This window comes from Pezoporus occidentalis, unplaced genomic scaffold (genome assembly GCF_034315485.1).
Source record: "Pezoporus occidentalis ecotype Australia unplaced genomic scaffold, CSIRO_AGI_Poc_V1 ctg18, whole genome shotgun sequence".
Classification (NCBI taxonomy): domain Eukaryota; kingdom Metazoa; phylum Chordata; class Aves; order Psittaciformes; family Psittacidae; genus Pezoporus; species Pezoporus occidentalis.
This window is the reverse complement of record NW_026913640.1, coordinates 8,049,225-8,069,959: the sequence shown is the minus strand read 5'-3', so window position 1 is coordinate 8,069,959 and position 20,735 is coordinate 8,049,225. Positions and strand designations below refer to the sequence as shown.

The window sequence follows — 20,735 nt, the reverse complement described above, 5'->3', positions numbered from 1 at the left end:
ATATCTCAATTCAGAAAGCTGACAGGGATAGTGTATATTTAAAGTTTAGAAACAAATGCACATCCATAAGTAATATTTAAGTCTATAATTAATTATAACATCATGGTCCTACAGATTCCATACTCTCAATACCACATTCTATTTTAGGCATATAACATGACAATGCCCGTATGTCACCAATGCTGAGAATGATGTTTGTGATATATTTAATATCTCAGTTATTGATTTAGACTGCTTGCTGGATACCTGATACATACAGTATTTCCATAACACAGTGAAATACAGAATTAAACAAGAGGTAGCTAAGGTTACCCTGGTTGGCTGCACAAGAGGAATAGTTTCAGAAATACTGAAGTATATTTAGGAAAAAGAAAAAAAAAAAAGATCAGGGTAGGTTGACCTGGCAATCTAATTCCAAAGGGCTCTTCTTGCAGGGGAGATTCATGTTTATTGATGACTAAGAAGTGGACAAATGTTTAAAAACGCATTTTTGAATTTTCATAATATTTTGGGACTGTTAATTGAAACCCATTAATTTTAGATGAATCAGGAGGCAACAATATTATGAAGGCATTTAAATGCACAGAACCAAACCAATTATATTGTCATACTTCAATTTGCTTCTAAGAAGGATGGTAATGAAAAAACTTAACAGGAATGTATTCATATGATATACCAGAGTTAGAAGGTATATGCATGAACTGTGTTTAACTGTCTCTTTTGTAGCCATAGACTATCAATATCTCAGTCATGTAATCAAAAATTGACTACCCATTTCCCGCTCAAAACCAGGCAGTATGTAATGCATCTACCTACAGAGCTGACTGCCTTGTCGTGACCTAAGATAACACTTTTTGTAATATTTATTGAGACAGTAAAAATAGCGGTGAAGAAACAGCAGGATGTAAACCATGGAGTTGGCCGAGGGATGCCACCACATGGCTACTGCTCACTGCACCTCAGTAAAAAAACATCATGGGTTCAAGGCACCTTGAATCAAACTGCGTCCCCCAAAGGCTGCCAGTTTTGCAGATTCTTCAGTGGGAAGAAGATTTGAAGGCATCATCTGGCAGATGGTTCAAGGTCCCAACCTGAAGATGCAGTGAGGAATCTCTAACACCTTTCCATGTGTGCTACAATCAGGACAGAAATCCAAGGCTGTGCAGGGGATCACTGCCTGGCTCCATGCACTGCACCCTGGTCTGCTCCATACAGCATAATGTGTTCTGCCACACAGACGGAACAACCATCAGCAGCAAAACAAGATGCAAGAAAATGTAAAGACAACATTTTAAGAATGAGACAAGGTAAAGCAGGGGATAGGTTTAAAAAAAAACACCCAAAAATATAGCCCTTAAAGATTCTCCAACCTACAACAGCAAAGTAATTTTAATGATTTTTACATAGTCTTGCTTTAATACACAGATTTTAAGCATTAATGATGTGACCATGTGGGCAGGTTTGCACCAGCTGAACTCAAATATAAGGCTTCTCTGAGGTCTGCAAGCTATCACCGAGTTGCATGTTTGATGTGGATTAAAAACATTTGCATTAAGTTTCAAAAGCCTGTTAAAGCATTACGCTGCAGACTTTTATTTTATACATGCTTAATTTTACTTTGTGAGCATCCTAGTATCTGCTGCATGCGCTGCTACAGCTGCATTCTCAATTAATTTCTAATAGAATAAAGACTTAGACATAAACACTCTTAAATATTACTTAAGACACAAAATCTATTTTAGGATTTTTGATCCAACAAAAGTGGACAATTTTTTTTCTTTTTATGACAGAGTAAGAACAAGAATCTTCCTGTATATTTCTCAGATTAGACTGCATGTATTTTTTCTGGTTTTATTTTAGAACCACAGTCCTCCCTCAAGGCGATTCTATATATGATTACAAATCCTTATGCAATTTCATTCCAGGTTCTATATTTATCAAAACACTTAATCTTAATAGCAATGTTCTTTCCTCAGCATGAACCAGGCTTTTAAAACAAGATTGCAAAGAGACCCCCATAAAAAGTCCCATTCTAACAAGATTTTCTAATGTCTTCACAACTTCAAATGCTTACACATAACTCATAGATTCAATAGTTCCTACAAAGACATACACTATTTTTTTTATATTTGGTGACCAAACTCAAATTCCACATATATACTTTCTATCTGTCAAGACAAAAAATCTTTCACATGCAGTTATTATGCACAGCTTGCCTTCCTAAGTATTATCTATTACAAAATATATTCAGAAATATACAGAGTGAGAAAGTGTGGGCTAAAAGTAGTGCAAGCATAATCAAAGTCATTAAGTGGTCCCGCATACAGAAGATGTGTAAAAACCCACCAAAATCCCACAGCTACACACTTATTCCTTCCACTGTTCTGAAGAAGCTGCTTCAAATGATCTAAACAAAATGTTGGTTTTGACATGCACTCATTACATCTGTTTTAGAAGCATATGTATTTTACATGTTTATGCCAGAAGCTACTAATCACTAAACATGTAACACGCTTATATTAGACATTATTTCGCAAATCATCTACTGATTTAGGCTGGAAATTTCACCTGAGTGAAAACCATGCACAATACACCACAACTTGTCTAAAACAATTATATCTCAGTACTCATCTCTTTGGAGACACAGTGCACATTTCAAAGTGTCACCAAGAAACACAGACAGAACTTCAGAACTTTATAAACCAGTTTTATCAACTTCCAAGTCTGAGAGTCCAGAGACATCTTCCAAACTCCTGATAAACTTAAGTTATATTTAATTTAAGCACTCTCCCTAGATTATCCTATGAACTGTGGCACTGAGTTCTACAGAGCCCTAGAATTGTAAAGAGGTCCTCCAAGTATATTATTTTCCCTTTTCCACAGTGGCAGAACCAAGCAGGTCTTCCCTGACCAAACAGGTGTTTAGGGAATTCTTTACAGTACTTTGGTTTCTTTAAATAGGTTAAGGCAGTAGTTACAAAATATTTTTTTCCTGGTGGTTACACATGTAGCCCTGGAAAACTGATCTAAGCTCTAGTTTCAATCATTAGAAGTATTTTAGTTGCTTGGAATAAGTTTCCTTATCATTATAACACACAGTTACCACTATGCGTGCTTTACCTTTGCTTCTCTTAAGAATCATTAACATTGGAAAATGGTGAAACATACAATATTTGTTTAAGACCTCCAGGACCGGAAACAAGAATTCTCTTATCTGTAAGAACTGTAGCACATTGCTGATGCAACACCGCAGTAGCAGAAAAGGTAAGATAGAGAACCAAGTCACTGCAATCATGTAACAGAATGTACCAAGGACAAAAAATGCTGTTAATAAACGGTGTTTTCCTCTTTACCTCAGGCAAGCCGTATCAAATTTTAAGTACCAACAAATGCTCCCATAACCACAGAAAAAGAATGCTGAAAAAAAATCATATTTATCAGCAAACAGAAAAGACTTTGCACACAAATAACTTCATATAAGTGCTAGTGACAACTGCAGTCAGTCTCATTTGGAAAACAGTGACTTAGACTGAGAGCAAAATGTGACACTGCAGGGATGGCAACTTTTCAGTGGTGAATCAAATCATGTTTTCTTTCTGAAGACAGTGACTAAACATATCCATAAAAAACTCAGCAGGGGCAGGAGACGATGACTTTGGCAGCCTGCTGCTTCTCAGTTTCCTTATCATTTGCAGTTTGTGGACATACAAGATCGATGTTATGATCCCAGGTTACAAATTCCTTTGGAGTGGGACGGCAGGAATCATTTACTCTCATAAAATGAGACAGCCTCCCAATGTGTGCCATTCCAAATTCACTTGCACGCTCTTTGACAATCAGGCACTTGATTCTTGAGCTTGATAAAAGGAACCTAACTGACTGCAAAGCTGACTGGTGATAAACAGCATACTTTAACCAAATAATTCCATTAGCTTTAGCCCATATAGTGCTACATTAGTATTGCAACTTGCAAACTCCAAGATAATAAAGACACAGTAGACAATACTGTAAGTCTGATCAAGGTTACAAACCATATGCCACTGTGGCATTTAAATTACACTACTAATGAAGAAAAACAGCCTGTATAGTATAACTGCAGTGTGCAGTGCAGTTTGTAAATTTTTAACCTGTCTGTGTTGGTTTGAGTAACAATAAAAACATTTTAAGTGAAATTCAACATAAATCTTCATTCTAAAGTATTGGTAGAACAAAAGCTTTTACACACTGCCAACCCCTTTATACAAGCTGACCAGTTCATTTCATGTAAAAAAAAAAAAATAAAAAAATCCCACCCCTCCCCTCCCCCCCCCCCAAAAAAAAAGTTAGGTTTTCCCAGCACAGGCTGACGTAGTCTAGGATACCGTCAGGGTAGCTTCACTGGTACATAACAAGAGCAGGTAGAGCTAAAACATTGTATCAATAAAAAAACAAACAAACAAACAAAAAACCCAAACAAAAAACCCAAAACAAACACAAAGGACTATGTTAATTGTGCTATAAAATCTTTGTAGAGATTTATAATCAGCACTAAGGAATTATTCCAATACATATTAGTTGTACATTTCTAAACAGTAGATCAGCAAATACAGAATGAAATAAGTTCATAAAGCACTTACTGAAACTCAGTATGAAAGATTACATCTGAGGTAATCTTACACTAAATTTAGAAAGTTTTATTATTAATATGCTACTTGCTTAATACAAGTTCTCAGAACACACAATGGCAGTGAAAATGTTGATAAACAACTGGGCCAGAAAAAGTTTAGAAAACCTCCCAAACCCAAAAATTTATTGCCAGAATAAACAACAATTATATTAAAAACAGTAACCAAACATAAACCACTACAAATTAAAACAGACACTACCCATACAACTCACAAGAAGAAAACAGATTAACTGAACCTGCAAGACCTTTGGTTCTGCAATGACTGTAGGCAGGCTGGACTTCATTCACTCTGAGCAGAAGTCAGAAGTGCCAACAACCAGTATGAGTGGGATTAAACCAACTGCAGCAGTACATGAGGACTGGGATTAAATAAAGATATAAGATCCTAGGTGCCAAAGGTATCTGTTGTTGATTTTAAAATAATTAAAAGCTTTAGAAGAAGACCAAATACTGAATTTACAGAACTTTAGCTTCACAATGTTGTTTGCCAGCTTCAATAGCGAATCATAGCTCCAAAGTTGTCTAAGAAGGAATAGCTGAAAAAAATCTATTTTGATAGAAACTAGTTTTATTGAGACTAATAGAAAATCTAAATAGTTATCAATTTCAACTACTTAAACTAAACAAGCAGCAAGTATTTACAAGGAAGACTTTGCTGAAAAATATCAGATAACATAATATTCTGTTGGCTCTTTACAGCACTGAGGTACATTGCCACTTTGTCAGCTTCACTTTGTCAAGTATTTTAAGTAATCACAACCTATTTTGCAGTAATGAATTCCCACAGATTTAGATGGGAAACCAGGAAGCACTGTAGCATAATCTCATTGCATTCTCAAGAGCAAATACTAGGCCTGGTTGATGAGATATAAGCATAAATAGTTCCACTACATATTCCTTTATTCCACAATGATAATGAAAATTATGTTGCTTAATTTCAAATACTTGCTTTAACCTATATTACGTATCTATGATGCAAACATTTCCCCTACATAACATACTGCAACACAACCAACCAGTTCAGAACTGGTTGCCAGTAAAATCAAAAGCAAGGATGTTTAAGACTGGTTATAACAAAAAGGACTTAACAATAGAATGTAAAGTTATCCACTGTTAGAATGTGCAAAGCATCTCCATTTAACTGCACAAGCTCTGAACTGAACAAATATCACTTCAAAACATGAGATGAATGCGATGTGCCTGTTTCAGCACTCTGTTTTGCTTTTGAGTATTTCCTATTTCTGCCAATAAAAAACTACAAGGAACATCTAAACTTAAATGACTCGCAGCCTGCTACTTTAGCTCTGTTACTCTATCCCTGACATCTTTTACAATCCATTTCCTTCCACTTTCACTTTATTTGCCTTAGTGTTACTCTGCATAGCCAGTTCTTAGGTGGTTTAAAAAAACTCAATACATTAATTGCAGCAATATGGAGTACAAGACATATGGAGAACTTCTGTGTGCAACTATGACAGCATCTCCAACAGTCATTTTACTGGACAAGGAAGAAGTTTAAATTGAATAAACTACTTAACACTGGCAGAATCCAGCAATTTATTAACTCAAAAAATTAATTAAATAAGCTGTAGACTTTTGGACTTCCCCAGAGAATTCAAAAGTGTATCTTTAGGACTATCCATGCATTTCATGGAAGCTACTCCATGAACACAGTAGCAGCAGTATTAGATCACTTCACTCACTACCCTTTAAAAAGTGATTACTTCCTGCATTGAACACTTTTTATGTATACCTACACATACACCTACTTATGCAAGAGTTCCATACATATGTGAAATTGCTCTCAACAACAGGACTTCTTAAACATAGCACAATGCTTCCAAAAAAATCATGTAACTGAATATAAAATCATATTCTGTTGGCTCTTTAACACAAAGATATGCTTCCAGTAGGACTACTAGTGAAATAGTAGATGCCTTCCCTCACTATGACCTGTATACAGAAAACCAGCTTTAACATGCTATCCAAGAAATTAGAAGTAATAGTTAACCTATTTAGAAACATGCTTATTTTTTAAAAAATGGAGTTTCCTAAGAAGATGCAGCTTAGAAATTCCACAACTGAGACTGCAATATAAAAAAATACAATTATTCTTGCTCTTGACTGAAGAATAAAGATTGATATCTATGCCTGTAGTTCAGCCTATTCAGTATGTTGAGACATGACACTGAAGCACATAAACTGTTGAAGACTTCCAGAATTTCACAAACATAAGTAGATTAATGGTACTGCAAGCATATGCTGACCTCTTCCCCCATACCACCAAAACTCTCTGGCCTAAAAACATTTGGTTCTTTCAGTCTTGAAATACCTGACCAACTTTTTTGGCAGTAACAACTCTTCTGAAGGAAGAACGGAAAAATGTTCACGACCTCCATAAAAACAATACAGTTGGGAAGCATAACTGTATTTTGATCTTGGGAAGATTATTTTGTAAATAATGTGCATCTGCCCTTGAACATAACCTTCTAAGTGTGTACTGATGCTCCAAGGCAAACTACATGTTAACATCCACAGCACAGCATTTTGGATGTACTAGGAGAAAATCATCCCGTTATGTGCGAAGCATTTCAAACAAAGTGCGAGATATAAAAGCACTATTCTTGCACAATACTCCTTTTTTAATGGGAAAAAGGTGCACAACTGACTAACACCACCTGACGCGCAGACCAGGTATTATGGAAGTATCAACCTCTGAAAGTTACCAGCAAAGCATGGAGCTCTGAACAGGCCGTGTGCTTGTGCAAACCACACAGGTTCATCAGGTTGCACGACTAGGGCTGTAAAGGGAGCAGAGGAAACGCTGGGTGCTAAGGCAAACCCTGCCTTCTCTCGCGGAAGAAAACAGCAAACCTCTTGTCAATAGGGGAAGCAGGACTAGCGTGACTGACACATTGCTGAGCCCGGCTGCTGCAAGGGGCCAAGGACGCGCAGTATCTGCTGGGCTACCTGAGCGACGAGAGCTCCCACAGCCAGGTCCTGCCTCACAAAGCTGAGTCAGGCAAGGTCTGACCACTGCGAACCCCTGCCCGCCCACAGCCCACTCCTCCCCACCCGACCCCGGCTCCCCGCCGCGGCCCACTCGGCCCTGCCCGTCGGCGAGAGACGAGGCTGCTGGAGAGGGGATGCTGCTGCCACTTTTTACCTGAGCCAGGACCATGGGGAACACGCCCGTCCGCCCGCTGTAACACGTCGCCAGGGAGCCTCCCCAGACCGCGGCTGCGGCGGCGACCCTCCAGCTGGGTAGGCGCCGCTGGTTCCGAGGGAGCCGCAGCCCGGCGAGCCGCCCCCTCAGCGGAGCGCGGGCAGACGCCACCAGCACCGCTCTCCACGTCGCCATCTTCCCGGAAGCCGCGGTGGCGCCACCGACATCGATCCGGCCCTTCGGCCGCATGCGCAAAGCCGGGTCCGAGGCGGCGGGATCGGTCGCTGGCCGCCCCGGGGGGGCGGTGGCGGTGGCGGCGGCGGCGGCGGCGGCGGTGGCGGTGGCGTCGGCGTCGGCGGGTCACTCTGCTGTTGGGAACGTGCTGGCCTAACTCCGCTGGCGAGAGAGAGGCTGCCTGTACAGTCGGAGGGGATGGAGCTGGCAGAGAGGTAATGCACGCACAGGTGTGCAGGGTCTCACATCAGTGACCAGCGCCGCAGGGCTGCCTTCTTGTCTTGGAAACGCGCTGGGCTCCCGGTCTCTCCACCCCGGGCCTGGCAGGTCTCTCAGTGGTGAGGGGTGGCAGCCGGGCCCCCGTTTCAAGCGTTTCGTTGAAAACAGCTCAAGTGGAGGGGCAGGTCGGCGAGCAAAGGCCCTGCGCGGCCGACCCGGGCCCTCCTCCGGGAAGAGAAGCGGAGGGCCTGACCGCTGCCAGGCTCGCCTAGCAGGTACCTGGCGGAGCGAGAAGGAGGTGTCTGGAGTCTGGCGTTTCGCTTGTATAAGGGAGGACAGTAACCAAGGCCTCGCCTGTGTAGCGGAGAGTGAAAAGTGGTGATGCTTGTAACGGTCCTCCACCTGTGTCTCTCACAGCTTCATGTTACTCACTGAAGTGATTCTTCTTCCAGAGCTTTAAGCACTGCTGGGTACATGAAGAGCAGTGGGTCACGAGCTGGGTTTGAAATTCTGCAGGAAGCCCAGTATGCAGAGTATGGCAGGTCTGGTGAACTTGCACTAGCTGGGCTGACCTGACACCAAGTGCTGTGCAGTTGGGGTTTTTCCAAGTGTCAGAGATGTCAGGTATGGATGTGGTGCTATGCTTATGTTCCAGACAAGAAACAACAAAAGCAGTAATACGTTTAGAACATCTTTTTCAAGGGCAGAGTAGGGTTTCTCATTAAATACAGGTGACAGAAGGTATGCTTACAGAAACTGTTATGGTAGAGGTGATAACTGAGAACATTACAGATTGACTTGACCAGGACTGATTACTTATGTCAAAGAAAATTATTCACTGTGAATGCTTCAAAATGCTTTTTTTTTGTCCACTACCATAGTTTTAACAAAGCTCTCTATGCCTTGATAAGATTGAATTGGTTGATCACACTGTAATGTTAGTTGATCACTTTCAGACATCGGGCCATCTGGGAATCAGTGAAGAAGTGGAGAGGAAAGCTGAATGTCATTTGTACATTGGCAATGCCAGTATCCATATTTTTGGAGTTGTTGACCTAATGGCTCCATGTGAATGTGGGAATAGACTGGGGAAAAAACTGCTGTATGCAGTTTTCCATTACTTCAGTCTTTGGTTAAAGGCCTTCAGAAAGTACTCCGTCCATTTTAGCAAACTATAACTTTCACCTCTTTTTGATACAACATCCAGTACTATGCTGTCAGCATTACAAATGCTGTGGTACAGGCTCTGAAATACGGAAATGCCTTTTTGCCCTCTATACACTGACAAACAGGGATCATCCATGAGTGCCATGGAAGGAATGTTAGTTCACTGTCCTTCCCTGACCTGAATTCGGAGTCATGAATTCAGTTTCATAGATGGTAATTTCAGTCATCTAACTAATGGAATCTCAAAATTTATCCAGTCTTCCATTAGCATGTGTTGTTCACTGAGTGTCATTCTGTGAAGTGTTTGAGACATCCTCAGGAATGTGCCACCTGAGTCCCTAGTAGGATACAAACCCTTCAAAAACCCTTCTGGGGAACACAGATGACTGCTCATTGCAAAATCACCCAGGAGTGCAACATGCAGGATGAGTGGTTTCCATCTCCGCAGACTAATGTACACTGCATAATCTTTTTCCTATCCCCAGAGACCTAAAAGTAACTCACACAGGAAAATACTTTCTAATCCCCAGATCCTGTAAAACAGCAGCAAAATCTCTCTATTGTCATACACAAACACACACTGCAGAATTCCATTTCTGCTGCAGAGATGTAAAACTTGGAGCAAATTCTTTTTTCCCTATTTCTACTCCCCTCTAGACAGATAACATATTTTCCATCCCAGTCTTATAGTTTGACACTGAATATTTGCACAAACAGATTGAGAATATTTCCCTTTCTGTGTCACCCAATAACAAGCATTTCATGAATGCTGGCAACACCCTGAAATCTTGTAAAGGATGCCTGAGAGATCTGAATTCTGAATGCAGATCCCTTGACATTGAACACACAACTACAGCACAGGTAAGCAGGTTTAGTTCAGCACCCTGCCAGCCTTTTTCAGTTTTCCTTTGAGAAAGAGCAAAAAAGTAGGTCATTTGTCTTCCGTCAAATGACATTCCTGACTGGAACAGATACAACTGCAGTGTGGATGGAGAACTGCTCTCCTATGACTGCAAGCATGCAATGCTGATTGGGAAACTAAGTGTCCTTAGCCACCCCTTCTCTCCATGCAGTAAATTCTCCCCATGTGTGCAGTGTCCAGGAGTGCAAAGCTACCACTGCGTTAATGTATTGCTGTAACCAGGCTGGTGTATTTGTGGGTGCTAGAACATATGCCTAAGTAGCTTGGAAACTCTTTGCTATTAAGACATAGTTCTGTTTCACCTCATGCAGAGCTACTGCAGAGTAGTTTATGATAGAAAGGAAAGATTGCTGTAGTCTGTAGGAATGACACTGAGAATCTGCTAAATATAACAGGAGTTTCATCCAAAAAATAGAGCTGCATGGTGACAAATGTCATCAATTGCTGTGCCCTGTGGCACTGATTCAGAGACTACCATTCACATACTGTTCAGTTTGCTCTTGCTTGGCTCTTGTAAGCAGAAATCATTACATTTAGCAAGCTGACAAACCTGCTTTTTTGACAACTGCTTTCTACATGTTTACTTCAGACTTTGTACTAGTGATGTTTACATTGCTGAAAAATTTGCAAAAGCAAATGAAAAGTCTAATAAAATATTTTCTTAAATGTTTAAGAATGTAATTTTCCTGTAAGTTTCAATGTTCCACTGAGTTGTTGTATAGCAATATTTAAATGCAGTCATTTCTTGTTAGACATAATAAACATAATGTGAAGTCACATCAAAAAACAAAAACATAGTACCATGAAACAAAACCCCTGTGACTCCTGCAATTCTTAGGAAATCACATTTGGCATAAATTTCATTTCTTCCAAGTTTTGTTAAAAATTCAATAGCAAAAATTAAAAATACAAAGTATACTTACAGCTCCAGGCCTGTAGGTCCACTTCCATGTCTCAGCGTCTTGTAAAAGTGTTAGGCCAAGTTCCAACAGGGGTTCACTCTCTGCTAGAACTCCCATCCCCTTGAGAGCATTAGGCTTAGTGCCAGCATTCATTTACTCTTGTAACAGCTTAAATTAACTCCTGTTACATTCAATCTAAACCCTGTCTTCCCATTTTAGATAGAATAAGAGTTGAGAGATGGATTCAGTCATCCAGTCAGAGGGCCACCCATCATGCTCGTCTGTCTTTCAGGACTTCAAATGCTGCATAAACTGGATTGGGGATGGTGACCACCAGCCATTTGTGAATAGAGGGAGGGGCTGTCAAGCCACCTTTTATATACATGACCCCATTTCACAAGAAGTAACATGGAGGTGGTCTGGCTTACTTAGCCATATGTAGATTTCACAGTAAGCTCCAACAAAAAATAGGATTTTAATAGACAAGGCACTGTGCTAAAATATTTTGGATACTTTCCTAGAGGAGCTGAACAGACAAGGTAATTTAAAGACAGGAAATATCACTGCTTGGGTTTGGAGGTGAAAAACTGGACCATAGATTGAATTTTGCCCAAAGTCAGACAGGAGACTGAAATGGAAGTGCTCACAATGCCAGTCCTTCTTTAGCCCCCTCAAAATTAAGAATATCACTTGTATTCTACCTTAGACATGAGTGCAATATGTCTGTGATTACAAGGAAAATACTTTGAAGCAGAAAAGTGGTATAAACACAAGGAAGACAAGTTTTGTTAAAAGTGAGAATCTGAAATAATCCTTGCACACTTTTGAAAACTACAGGGTGACTGGATAAAACTAGACAGTTGTTAAAGTTGATCAGCTGATACCTTGATCTCTCCCCAGAGTCTCAAAAGTCCTGTACCAAGGTCTGTATGGTGGAGATTGGGAGCTGACTAGAGATTTCCAAAGCTGCTTCCTATGCTAGAGAGACAATTATTCATGGACTTGTAGAATAGTTTGGGTGGGAAGGGACCTTTAAATGCCATCTAGTCCAAATCCCCTGCCATAAGTAGGGACATCTTCAACTAGATGAAGTTGCTTAGAGCCTCATTCAACCTGACCTTGAATGTTTCTGTAATTTCTCCCCATTCCTCCTCCACAAGAAAGCAAACAAACAAAAGAAAACCAAACAAATAACAAGCAGATGAGAGATCATTTTCAAGGAAGCTGAAATGCCTTCCTCTGATTAAGAAGCCTTAAGATGACAATGTGCTGTTAGTTTATAGAAAGTCCAGTTATTGTATAACATTTGGAGGTGATGGAAATAGCCCTTCCTGAATCTTCGTTAGTGAAGGACAGGCCTCCTCACAGGAGACGGAAAGCTCCTATCTTCAAACCTTGGCAGATGGAGCTCGTCTAGCCTTGTAAGGTCTTCCATCTAGGAGAAGGACACTCTTACAAAACTGTGGACTTTGCTGTCACCGTCCTAGCTAGCTAGGCCGTGGCAGTTAAACCTCAGGTGTAAAGGGTGGGGCCAGTTCTGCACAAGCTACGCCTCACCTAAAAAATCCACTGCGCAGGCTGGAAGGGCTCACTCTCACTTGTCTGTATGGACAGGCGAGGGTCGAAACGGTAGGTGAAAAGGTGCATGGGAAGCTGCAGATCCAACCTTGCATGCGGGCGGACCAGCGCATGGGTAGCTCGAGATTGCTCAGGAGTTGCCAGTCCTGGTCGGACACTTCCCGATTGCCTAAGAACCCTTTTTTTTTTTCCAACCAGATTTGCATATCGCACATGCTCTTGGTCATCATCCTTGTAGTAAGCGTAGTTAAAGCCCTTCCCAAATCTGCGCTCGCGAAGCCAAGCCATCAATTACAAGAGAGTCAACACTCATCCACTAGTGAGACTGAAAATAAATGTGAACATTAGTGGCTAGGTAACACTATTCAGCTCATAAATAAGAGTTCACAGCAATCTTTGCATTTGCTATAAATACAGCTTATCTTTAAATATTTTCAACTTGCTAAAGTTACTTGAAAGCTTATCATGATAGAGTCCATTTAAAAGGAAAAGAATTAAAATTTATCTAAGATATGTGTTCCCAAATACCTCTCACAGCATTAATTTATATTGACCTAACACACTGTCTTCTAACACTGTTCCGATGTAGTTAGCTGAAAAACACCTTGCTGACATACATAACAAGTTCCCTTAAGCTTCAGAAGAACTGCTTTCTTAAGTCAAGTTGAAAATTCAGAGAAGCAAGGTGAAAGCAAAATTCTTATTAAAACGAAAAAAAAAATAATTGAAGATACTAGTAATAGGAAAGATTTTAAATTTCAGTTTTTTAAGTTGGGAGTGACCTTCTTGTGGTAAATACATAATTCATAAGAGAAATGATATACAGACTGTTGAAATACTGCTTTTATATGAATAAAAAATGCAGGTCAACCGGTACTCTCTTTTGAAGGAACATGCTTTTTTTTTTTTTTTTTTTTATTTGAGAAGTATATTCGTTACAGCTCTCCAGGTTAAGCTGTAGGTCCCAGTTCTGTGATGAGTTACATATAGTATGCCTAATTTTAAGCATTTGAAATGTTCTGTGGTCTGAAGCAAGACTATTCCTGCTGCATAAAATTAACTGTATAAATAAATCTGAAGACTGGGGACTTTCTTGCTATTAGATGAGAACTGTGGTTCAACTGCTGTTTTATCTTTTGATGATAAGATCCCATGGCACTTTTGGAACAATAATAGAGGTTCCCTGAAAACATTTTAAGTAATGGAATTACATTATGTGCTTTAGTGGTTAATATTTTCCTCATGGTTCCAGCTGAATAAGTTATACTTCATTTTTCTTCCCTTCCAAGGATTTTTCTTTAGTGTTGCTAGCACTGGTTGAAAAGATAGAACACATCTAAGTGAAATCCTTTTTACATGTGTCTTTATATACATACATGTATATACACACATTTATACATGTATTTTGTGTACTGCATTAATCATAAGATTTCTTGAAATGTTATTACCAGTGCTTTCCATGTAAATATAAAATTCTATTGTGGGGGCCTTACTGTATTTCAGGGAGCGTTTCTTCTCTTTTCTTCCATTCTCTGAAATTAGTGTGAGCATTGCTATCAATTTTAATTATACCACTATTTCGCCCTAAGTTTTATAGGAAGAGTTGGCAGCAATAACTATAGTTAAGGTTGCCTAACACTTTCCACTGTATAGATTCTATACTTAATAAGAAAGAGGGATAGAAATTGCACATAAGGGTACAATAAAACAAGTCAAGATTAGCAAAGTTAATTTTATCTGTGTTACTTGAAAAACCAGAAGGATTTATTAGGGACTCTGACTCTATATTTTTAAATGCAATTTGACTGGTATAATTGTAAATAATTATTGTTATGTAGTTCAAAAAATACAATAACAGTGGCAAAGACATTACTTCACAGTATTACTAAAGAAACAATTATAGAATTATCAGTATTGTAAGCTGTAAAATATATTTAAAATATATGTTTTCTGGAAATGTTGAAGTAGAAGCAGCACTGTATACCTTCTTTCTTGTTTCTTTTCCCACAGCACTGTCTAAAGTTACTTTTAATAATGCTTTGTAGTACTACTATGATTTATTAATGAAAGTAATCTTAAATTATAACATTTTTAATACCACTGAAGATGGTGAAGTGTATGTAATTATTTCTTTGAAAAAGGAAAGAATGATAAAATTCTAATTACTGTTTTCTTTAGTGTATTTCATTATTTTAAGTAGCATTTACTTCTTTTTCTGAGAGTACTATTTATCATCTTTGGTTGCACATATTTTTTTATAAGCAGTAGAAGGCATGATTATTTTCCAAATATGTGTGTTTAGTTGTGTAGTAACTAAAATTAGTATTAGGGTCTGATCTAAGCTAATAGCACAAGTGTGTGGTGGACACATACCTTCACTATAAAAGGTTCTGCGATTCTTTCACGAAAAAGTTGACAGTCCTAATACAAAGTTCATTGTGGTCAGCAGAGTCTGTTTCCATAGATGCATTTGGCTCTTACAGAGTTGAAAAATAGCTGTAATATTTATGTAAATATTGTGGGTATTCATGGTATATTTGCTAGCAAGGGATTCTTTAGACATCAAAAGGGGCTGTTGGAGCCACTCGCAAAGGCATAGTGATAATGGCACTAATGAAAATCCTTGAAGCAACTGTGGACAAAGCTGCTCTTTGGGGAACAGTCCCAACTTGGCACTGTTCAGGCAGGAGCTCTTGGCTGAGAGGATTTCCAGTCCATTACAGGACCCTCTTCTAGAAAAGGGAAGGGTCTTGAGGGAACCTGAGGGAGTTGGTTCTCTGCAGTATCTGAATTGCATGTCTCCAAGGAGGCATAAGCTATACCAAGAGCAAAAAGTCAGGATACACAGACTGGATAATGTTCACAAGGCTTAGGGAGTCTCCCGTTCATATGGCATTTGAAGTGTTTATGGGTCTTGTGTTCCTGCAGCTTAGGTATAGCCTGTCTGTATCTGGTCTGTAATCGAGAGATTTAGTCGGAGGAGCCCACAGCACAGCCAGGGCACCCATGTGGTGCTGGTTCTGGTCCTTGAGCATTCTCCCTTTCATGCAGCGCAAAAGATGTACCCCTACAAGTATCAGTCAGGATCTAGGACTTAATTCCTGAGGAAAGGGGACTCAGTGTTACACATGGTGAGACTAAACCATGTGTAACAAAGGTTTGTGTAGAAAGGCAAAGGTATGTAAGACAGGCTAAGATTCTTCCAGCTACACATAAATGTCTACATATGGGTGTCTGCACCTGAATTAATTGCCTTATGCTCTCATTATAGTCAACAGGGAGAAGTATGCATCTCTGTCATGATTTGTCTTACCCTGAGATAAATGTTCAAAGTGGCTTAGATGAATCTCAGCCAAAGAAATACCCATTTCAGTCTTTTGGCTGTAAGAGGAACTGAAACGATTTTAGCTCAGCTGTAAATATCTACACTGTAAGCTGCTTTTATTTACTGCTTATGGCTGTTGCAGAGATTCTGGAAAAGGAACTCCTGCAGATCTGGATATCAAACTTGCTGGGTACATACGCACTATGCTGTCAGAATTGACAACAAAGGAGATAGTCAGACACAGTTTCATCATGGGGTGCCACAAGTGGAAGCATGGATGTGTTACTTCAGTGTGCCACTGAGGAAAGAATGTCTTATTGCTGCTGCATGGGAGAAGTGATGTCCTCTCCACCTAAGTACTAGGTTGTTACTAGGCTTATGAACATCCGTATTTGGGAAGGCTGGAATTTGCATCTCCTTCGTGTGTTGACTTGGATGAAAAATACACATATCCTCTGTCAGTTCAGATGTCACTCCTATCTGCTGCAGAGATCGCTCACAAAGGTAGATGGCCCAGTGTTCCAGAGTCTACCTGTCTACTTGTCGTTATGCTTAGCTGGGTGGGGCTTTAAGAGTAAGAAGGGAGCAACTGATGAGAGCAAGCTGTTTGTTTGACTCAGAGGACCAAAGGTCAGTTTGGAGTCTCTCACACTGTAAGCCCTGAGAAGCTTTGGAAAGCTGTGGCAGCAGTGGAGGACTGAGGACCACCAGCAGAGCCTATAGGTAACCTGCTGGAAACCAGAGATTGTGAATGGTGTGATCTTTCCCCAGATCTACCCATGACTGCTGTCTGTTATGCCTGATAACATCCTGGCACCCAAAAGAGCCCGCTCATCTTAACAGACCAGGATGGATGAAGTGGAAGGCAAGTCTGAGGAATAAGTATTGCATTATTGTATTGAATAAATTATAGGTTAGCAGTTGTTGTTACAAGGTGGGATCTAAATGACTTAACGCCCATGCAATCTGTGTCTCTCTCCTTTCAGTCTACTCAGATCCTTAATGTCTTTTTATATAAGCTCCATTTTAGTCTAAGTGATACTGTGTGTATTCATCAGCTAGCTTTAATTGCTGATCACCAGAAATTCAGCTAGCACCGGTAGTTGATGAGGTACCAGAGTCCCTGCAGGAGACTCTACTGCTCTGAAGGGTTAATGTACCTCATTAAGGACTAGGTCTTACAGCATCTGTGGAGGACCAATAGAGGTTGATTGCCTTCTTTGGGTACCATGAAATGCCATAGGCTAAAATTATTTGTCTAACATCTTAAAGCAAGGCAGTGACAGACCTGGAGATAATTGTTGAAGGCAAAAGTTATTTGTAACATTTTCTGCAAATGCTGCATTATTTGGATGGTTTCCAGTTGGTTATTGCAAATTAAAAAAAAAAAATTCTGCATTACTGAACTTTTGGGTTCCACATTTGATTTTAAGTCCAAGGATATCTGTGTCTGTCTTACACTACTGCTTAGCCACTGCCTTACAGCCACTTTACATATAATTTTAAAATTTTCCTAACTGTAAGTCCATGGGTTCTAATTTGCTGCAATTTGCATTCTGAAGAAACAGAACAAACTATGGTCCAATAAAAGCGAGTAACAAGAAGGTGTAACAAAATTATGGCTAAAGAATGGTGGGCATCTCTACCGTTAACTTTATGCCTTATTTAGTGCACCTTATTCTAGTTCCTTTGTATCTAAATAAAACAAGTTAAAAGTCCCTTATAGTTAAACGACACAAGTTAAGATTCCCTAAGGTTCTGAGACAATCTCTAAGATTTTAAGATTAAAGTTTTAATCTGGCAAAACTATTCTGGACTTCAGTCCAGAACTCACCTTTTGTACTTCTATGTACACTTGATAGTCTAAAACTTAACCTGCTTTACTAATCATCTTTATACCCTAGCCTTAGAAATAGCTTACCCAGAACAAATAGTGAATTCCCTGCAGAAGTGGTTTTAGAGTCCATAAAGTTTTCTCCTTTCCGTGAAAACTGTGTTATCCTTAGTCATAACTTGAACCATGTTTTGACCCCAAACTAGCAAAATGCCAGATTACACAGTAACATTAAAAAAACCACTAGGCTGCAATTGCCTCTTAAGGATTATGTTGAACATTTTAATTAGTAAGCATTTCCTTTAGTAAATTACTTTTTTCAAAGCTGTAAGTTTGTTCATTAGCCAGCATACCCCATACCTGGCTAATTTGGATGCCCACATGTAATTGATATTATGGGTATCATGCAGACTTTTTTCATGTAGGCTTTAGGAATTTGGGACAGTTCTCTTCAATGTGATGAGATAAGTGACTAGACTATATGCTTATAAATTTCAAAATTTATGTCAAGATGGAATAAGTTCAAAATAGGAAAAAAAGGATCAGAATGGTAAAATGATCCTCCCAAGTTGCAGACATGGCTTAAAATCAACAAGTGCAACAGGTTCTTGTGCTGATGAAGGAGGAATCACACAAAAGCAAGACAAAAAAAAATCCCCACCAAAAAAAAAAAAAACCAAAAACCCCCAAAAAACCAAACCCAAAACCTTTTGTAGGAAAGGAATCTTGGGTGAGATGCTTTCCAGAAACCTGAACTAGTTTACTGTATCCAAATTGAGACATAAAACTTTTAAAAATACAAATAAATAGAAGTGAGTTCAGTGAAGTGCAACAGTGACATGAAGAAAAACTGCAATTTAGTTTAGTCTAGACAGCAGAAAATAGAGGAGGGAAGTGCTGACATCTTCCAGTATGGAAAAGACTTTTCTAAGTATAGTGATCAGTAGTTCTTGATTGGCCATTTAGGGAAAAGCAAGGAGAATCAGCTTAATTTCCAGGTTAGAAAAAGCTTTCTCATTATGAATGTAGGGAAGCAGTGGAACAAGCTATGTGGAAGGGCTGCAGAATATCCTTAATGGGAAATTTTCTTCTGGACAAATCTGGTAACAATCTGTTGGACTCTTCTTTACATATTTCATTCTGCCCCGGTGTTGTAGTTTCAGAAAATGATCTCTTGAGATCCCTCTAGCCCTAAATTTCTGTGATTTGATGAAACCTGTACATAGCTGTGCAAATGATTTGACATTGATCTTTAAAGATTTCTTCCCTAATGAAAATGAAAAGAGAAGATTCTGGATGATAGTCTAGCCCTTAGTTTCATTTCTTATATTAAATCTTGAAGTATGAAGATTATAGTATTAGTTTGGTTTGCGTTTGTTGGGTTTTGTTTGTTGTTGTTGTTGCCAGATACAGTTGGGTTTTGTTTGATTGTTTGTTGGAATTTTGTTTATCTTAAGGTTTCTATCAAAATGGCATAAATAAAAAGTTGCTCCCCCTAGATCCGCTGTAAGTAATTCCAGGACACCCATAAACAGAAGTCATACAGTTTGGTTCAGGTGATTGAGTTCTCGGCCAAAAGACAAGAATGCCATTATTTGCACTTTACATTTCCACTGGTTTATCTGAGTCCTTTACTGTGTCATTAAAGTCATAATGCCCTGCCTTCTCCTATGAATCCTGGAGTTATAAGATTGATACCTACAATACACCACCCAATTGTCACGTAGGTAATAATATTATGTGTTAAGTTTATGGACACAAAGTATGGGTTTGCTGTCAGCCACATCTTTCATGCTAGCAAATCAGGGAAATGGTAAGATGTTTACTTAGAGAAGGTATCTTGCCTGGTTTCTCCATACTTGATATTACCTTGGCAGTTATGAAAGTAGAAATTACTGCTGTTGTTTTACACAAAAACAGATTCTTCAAGAGAAAATTTTACATACTTTGGAACACTTTGTAGTCTTCAGAATCACGCATATTTTCCCTGCCACCCAGATTATTTTAAATTGTAAGTAGTTCTGCAAAGCTGTTAGCATTATTTTCTCAGCTCACCCAATTTTTTTTTCACAAAACTTTATATATGATGAATCACAGCATCTTTTGTTAATGTGGTTATAAGAGCATTAAAGCTGTCAGGTATCATTTGCAACTTTTTCTCCTTTAGATTCAGCACTCTTTCTGAAAAGCTGATTTTATAAGTAGGGAATATTAAGTTACAATCAAATTTATTATGTTTACCAGGCTTGAATTTCAGATGAGATACCATTAAAATGTACTTGAAGAGGAAAGAATGGAACTGCCAGTGGACTTTGAATTAGCAGCCTGAAAAATGACTAATAATGTTGTGATCAAGAGTGTTATGATGATAAGAGAAGGAAAAGGAATTCTGTTTGTCTTTCTCTGTATCATTTACATGTTGTGAAAGCTGAAATGGGGACTAGAATTTTAGCCCAAAGCTTCAGTTGAGGGGAAGGAGTGTCCCCTTTTTAGATTTTTCCGTGACTGCAGTTCTACCAACAAATCTCTAAATTGCTGCTAGAGAAGTAACTGCTGTTGATTATCTGAATATGGAAGCACTTGCCTCTGTGCATTGCATACCAGATGCTGGGTGAGGTTTGTGCTTGAAAGGTTCTGAATCAAGGTTTTCATGTCAGAAGGAGCTCAATAAAAGGCCAAACCAATGAACAAAAAAAAAACAACAAACAAAAACCCCAACAAA

General features: G+C 39.2%; 1 protein-coding gene across 1 annotated transcript in view; it reads right to left on the bottom strand.

Annotated features, from left to right (window-relative positions):
* MICU2 (mitochondrial calcium uptake 2) overlaps nucleotides 1–8,108 on the bottom strand; it is a 142,348-nt gene extending 134,240 nt beyond the window's left edge. Inside the window, exon 1 of the mRNA XM_062615212.1 lies at nucleotides 7,833–8,108. Coding sequence (XP_062471196.1) covers nucleotides 7,833–8,081 — 249 coding nt within the window. The 5' untranslated portion in view covers nucleotides 8,082–8,108. The remainder of the gene's footprint in view (nucleotides 1–7,832) is intronic.
* Between the last annotated feature and the right edge of the window lie 12,627 nt (nucleotides 8,109–20,735).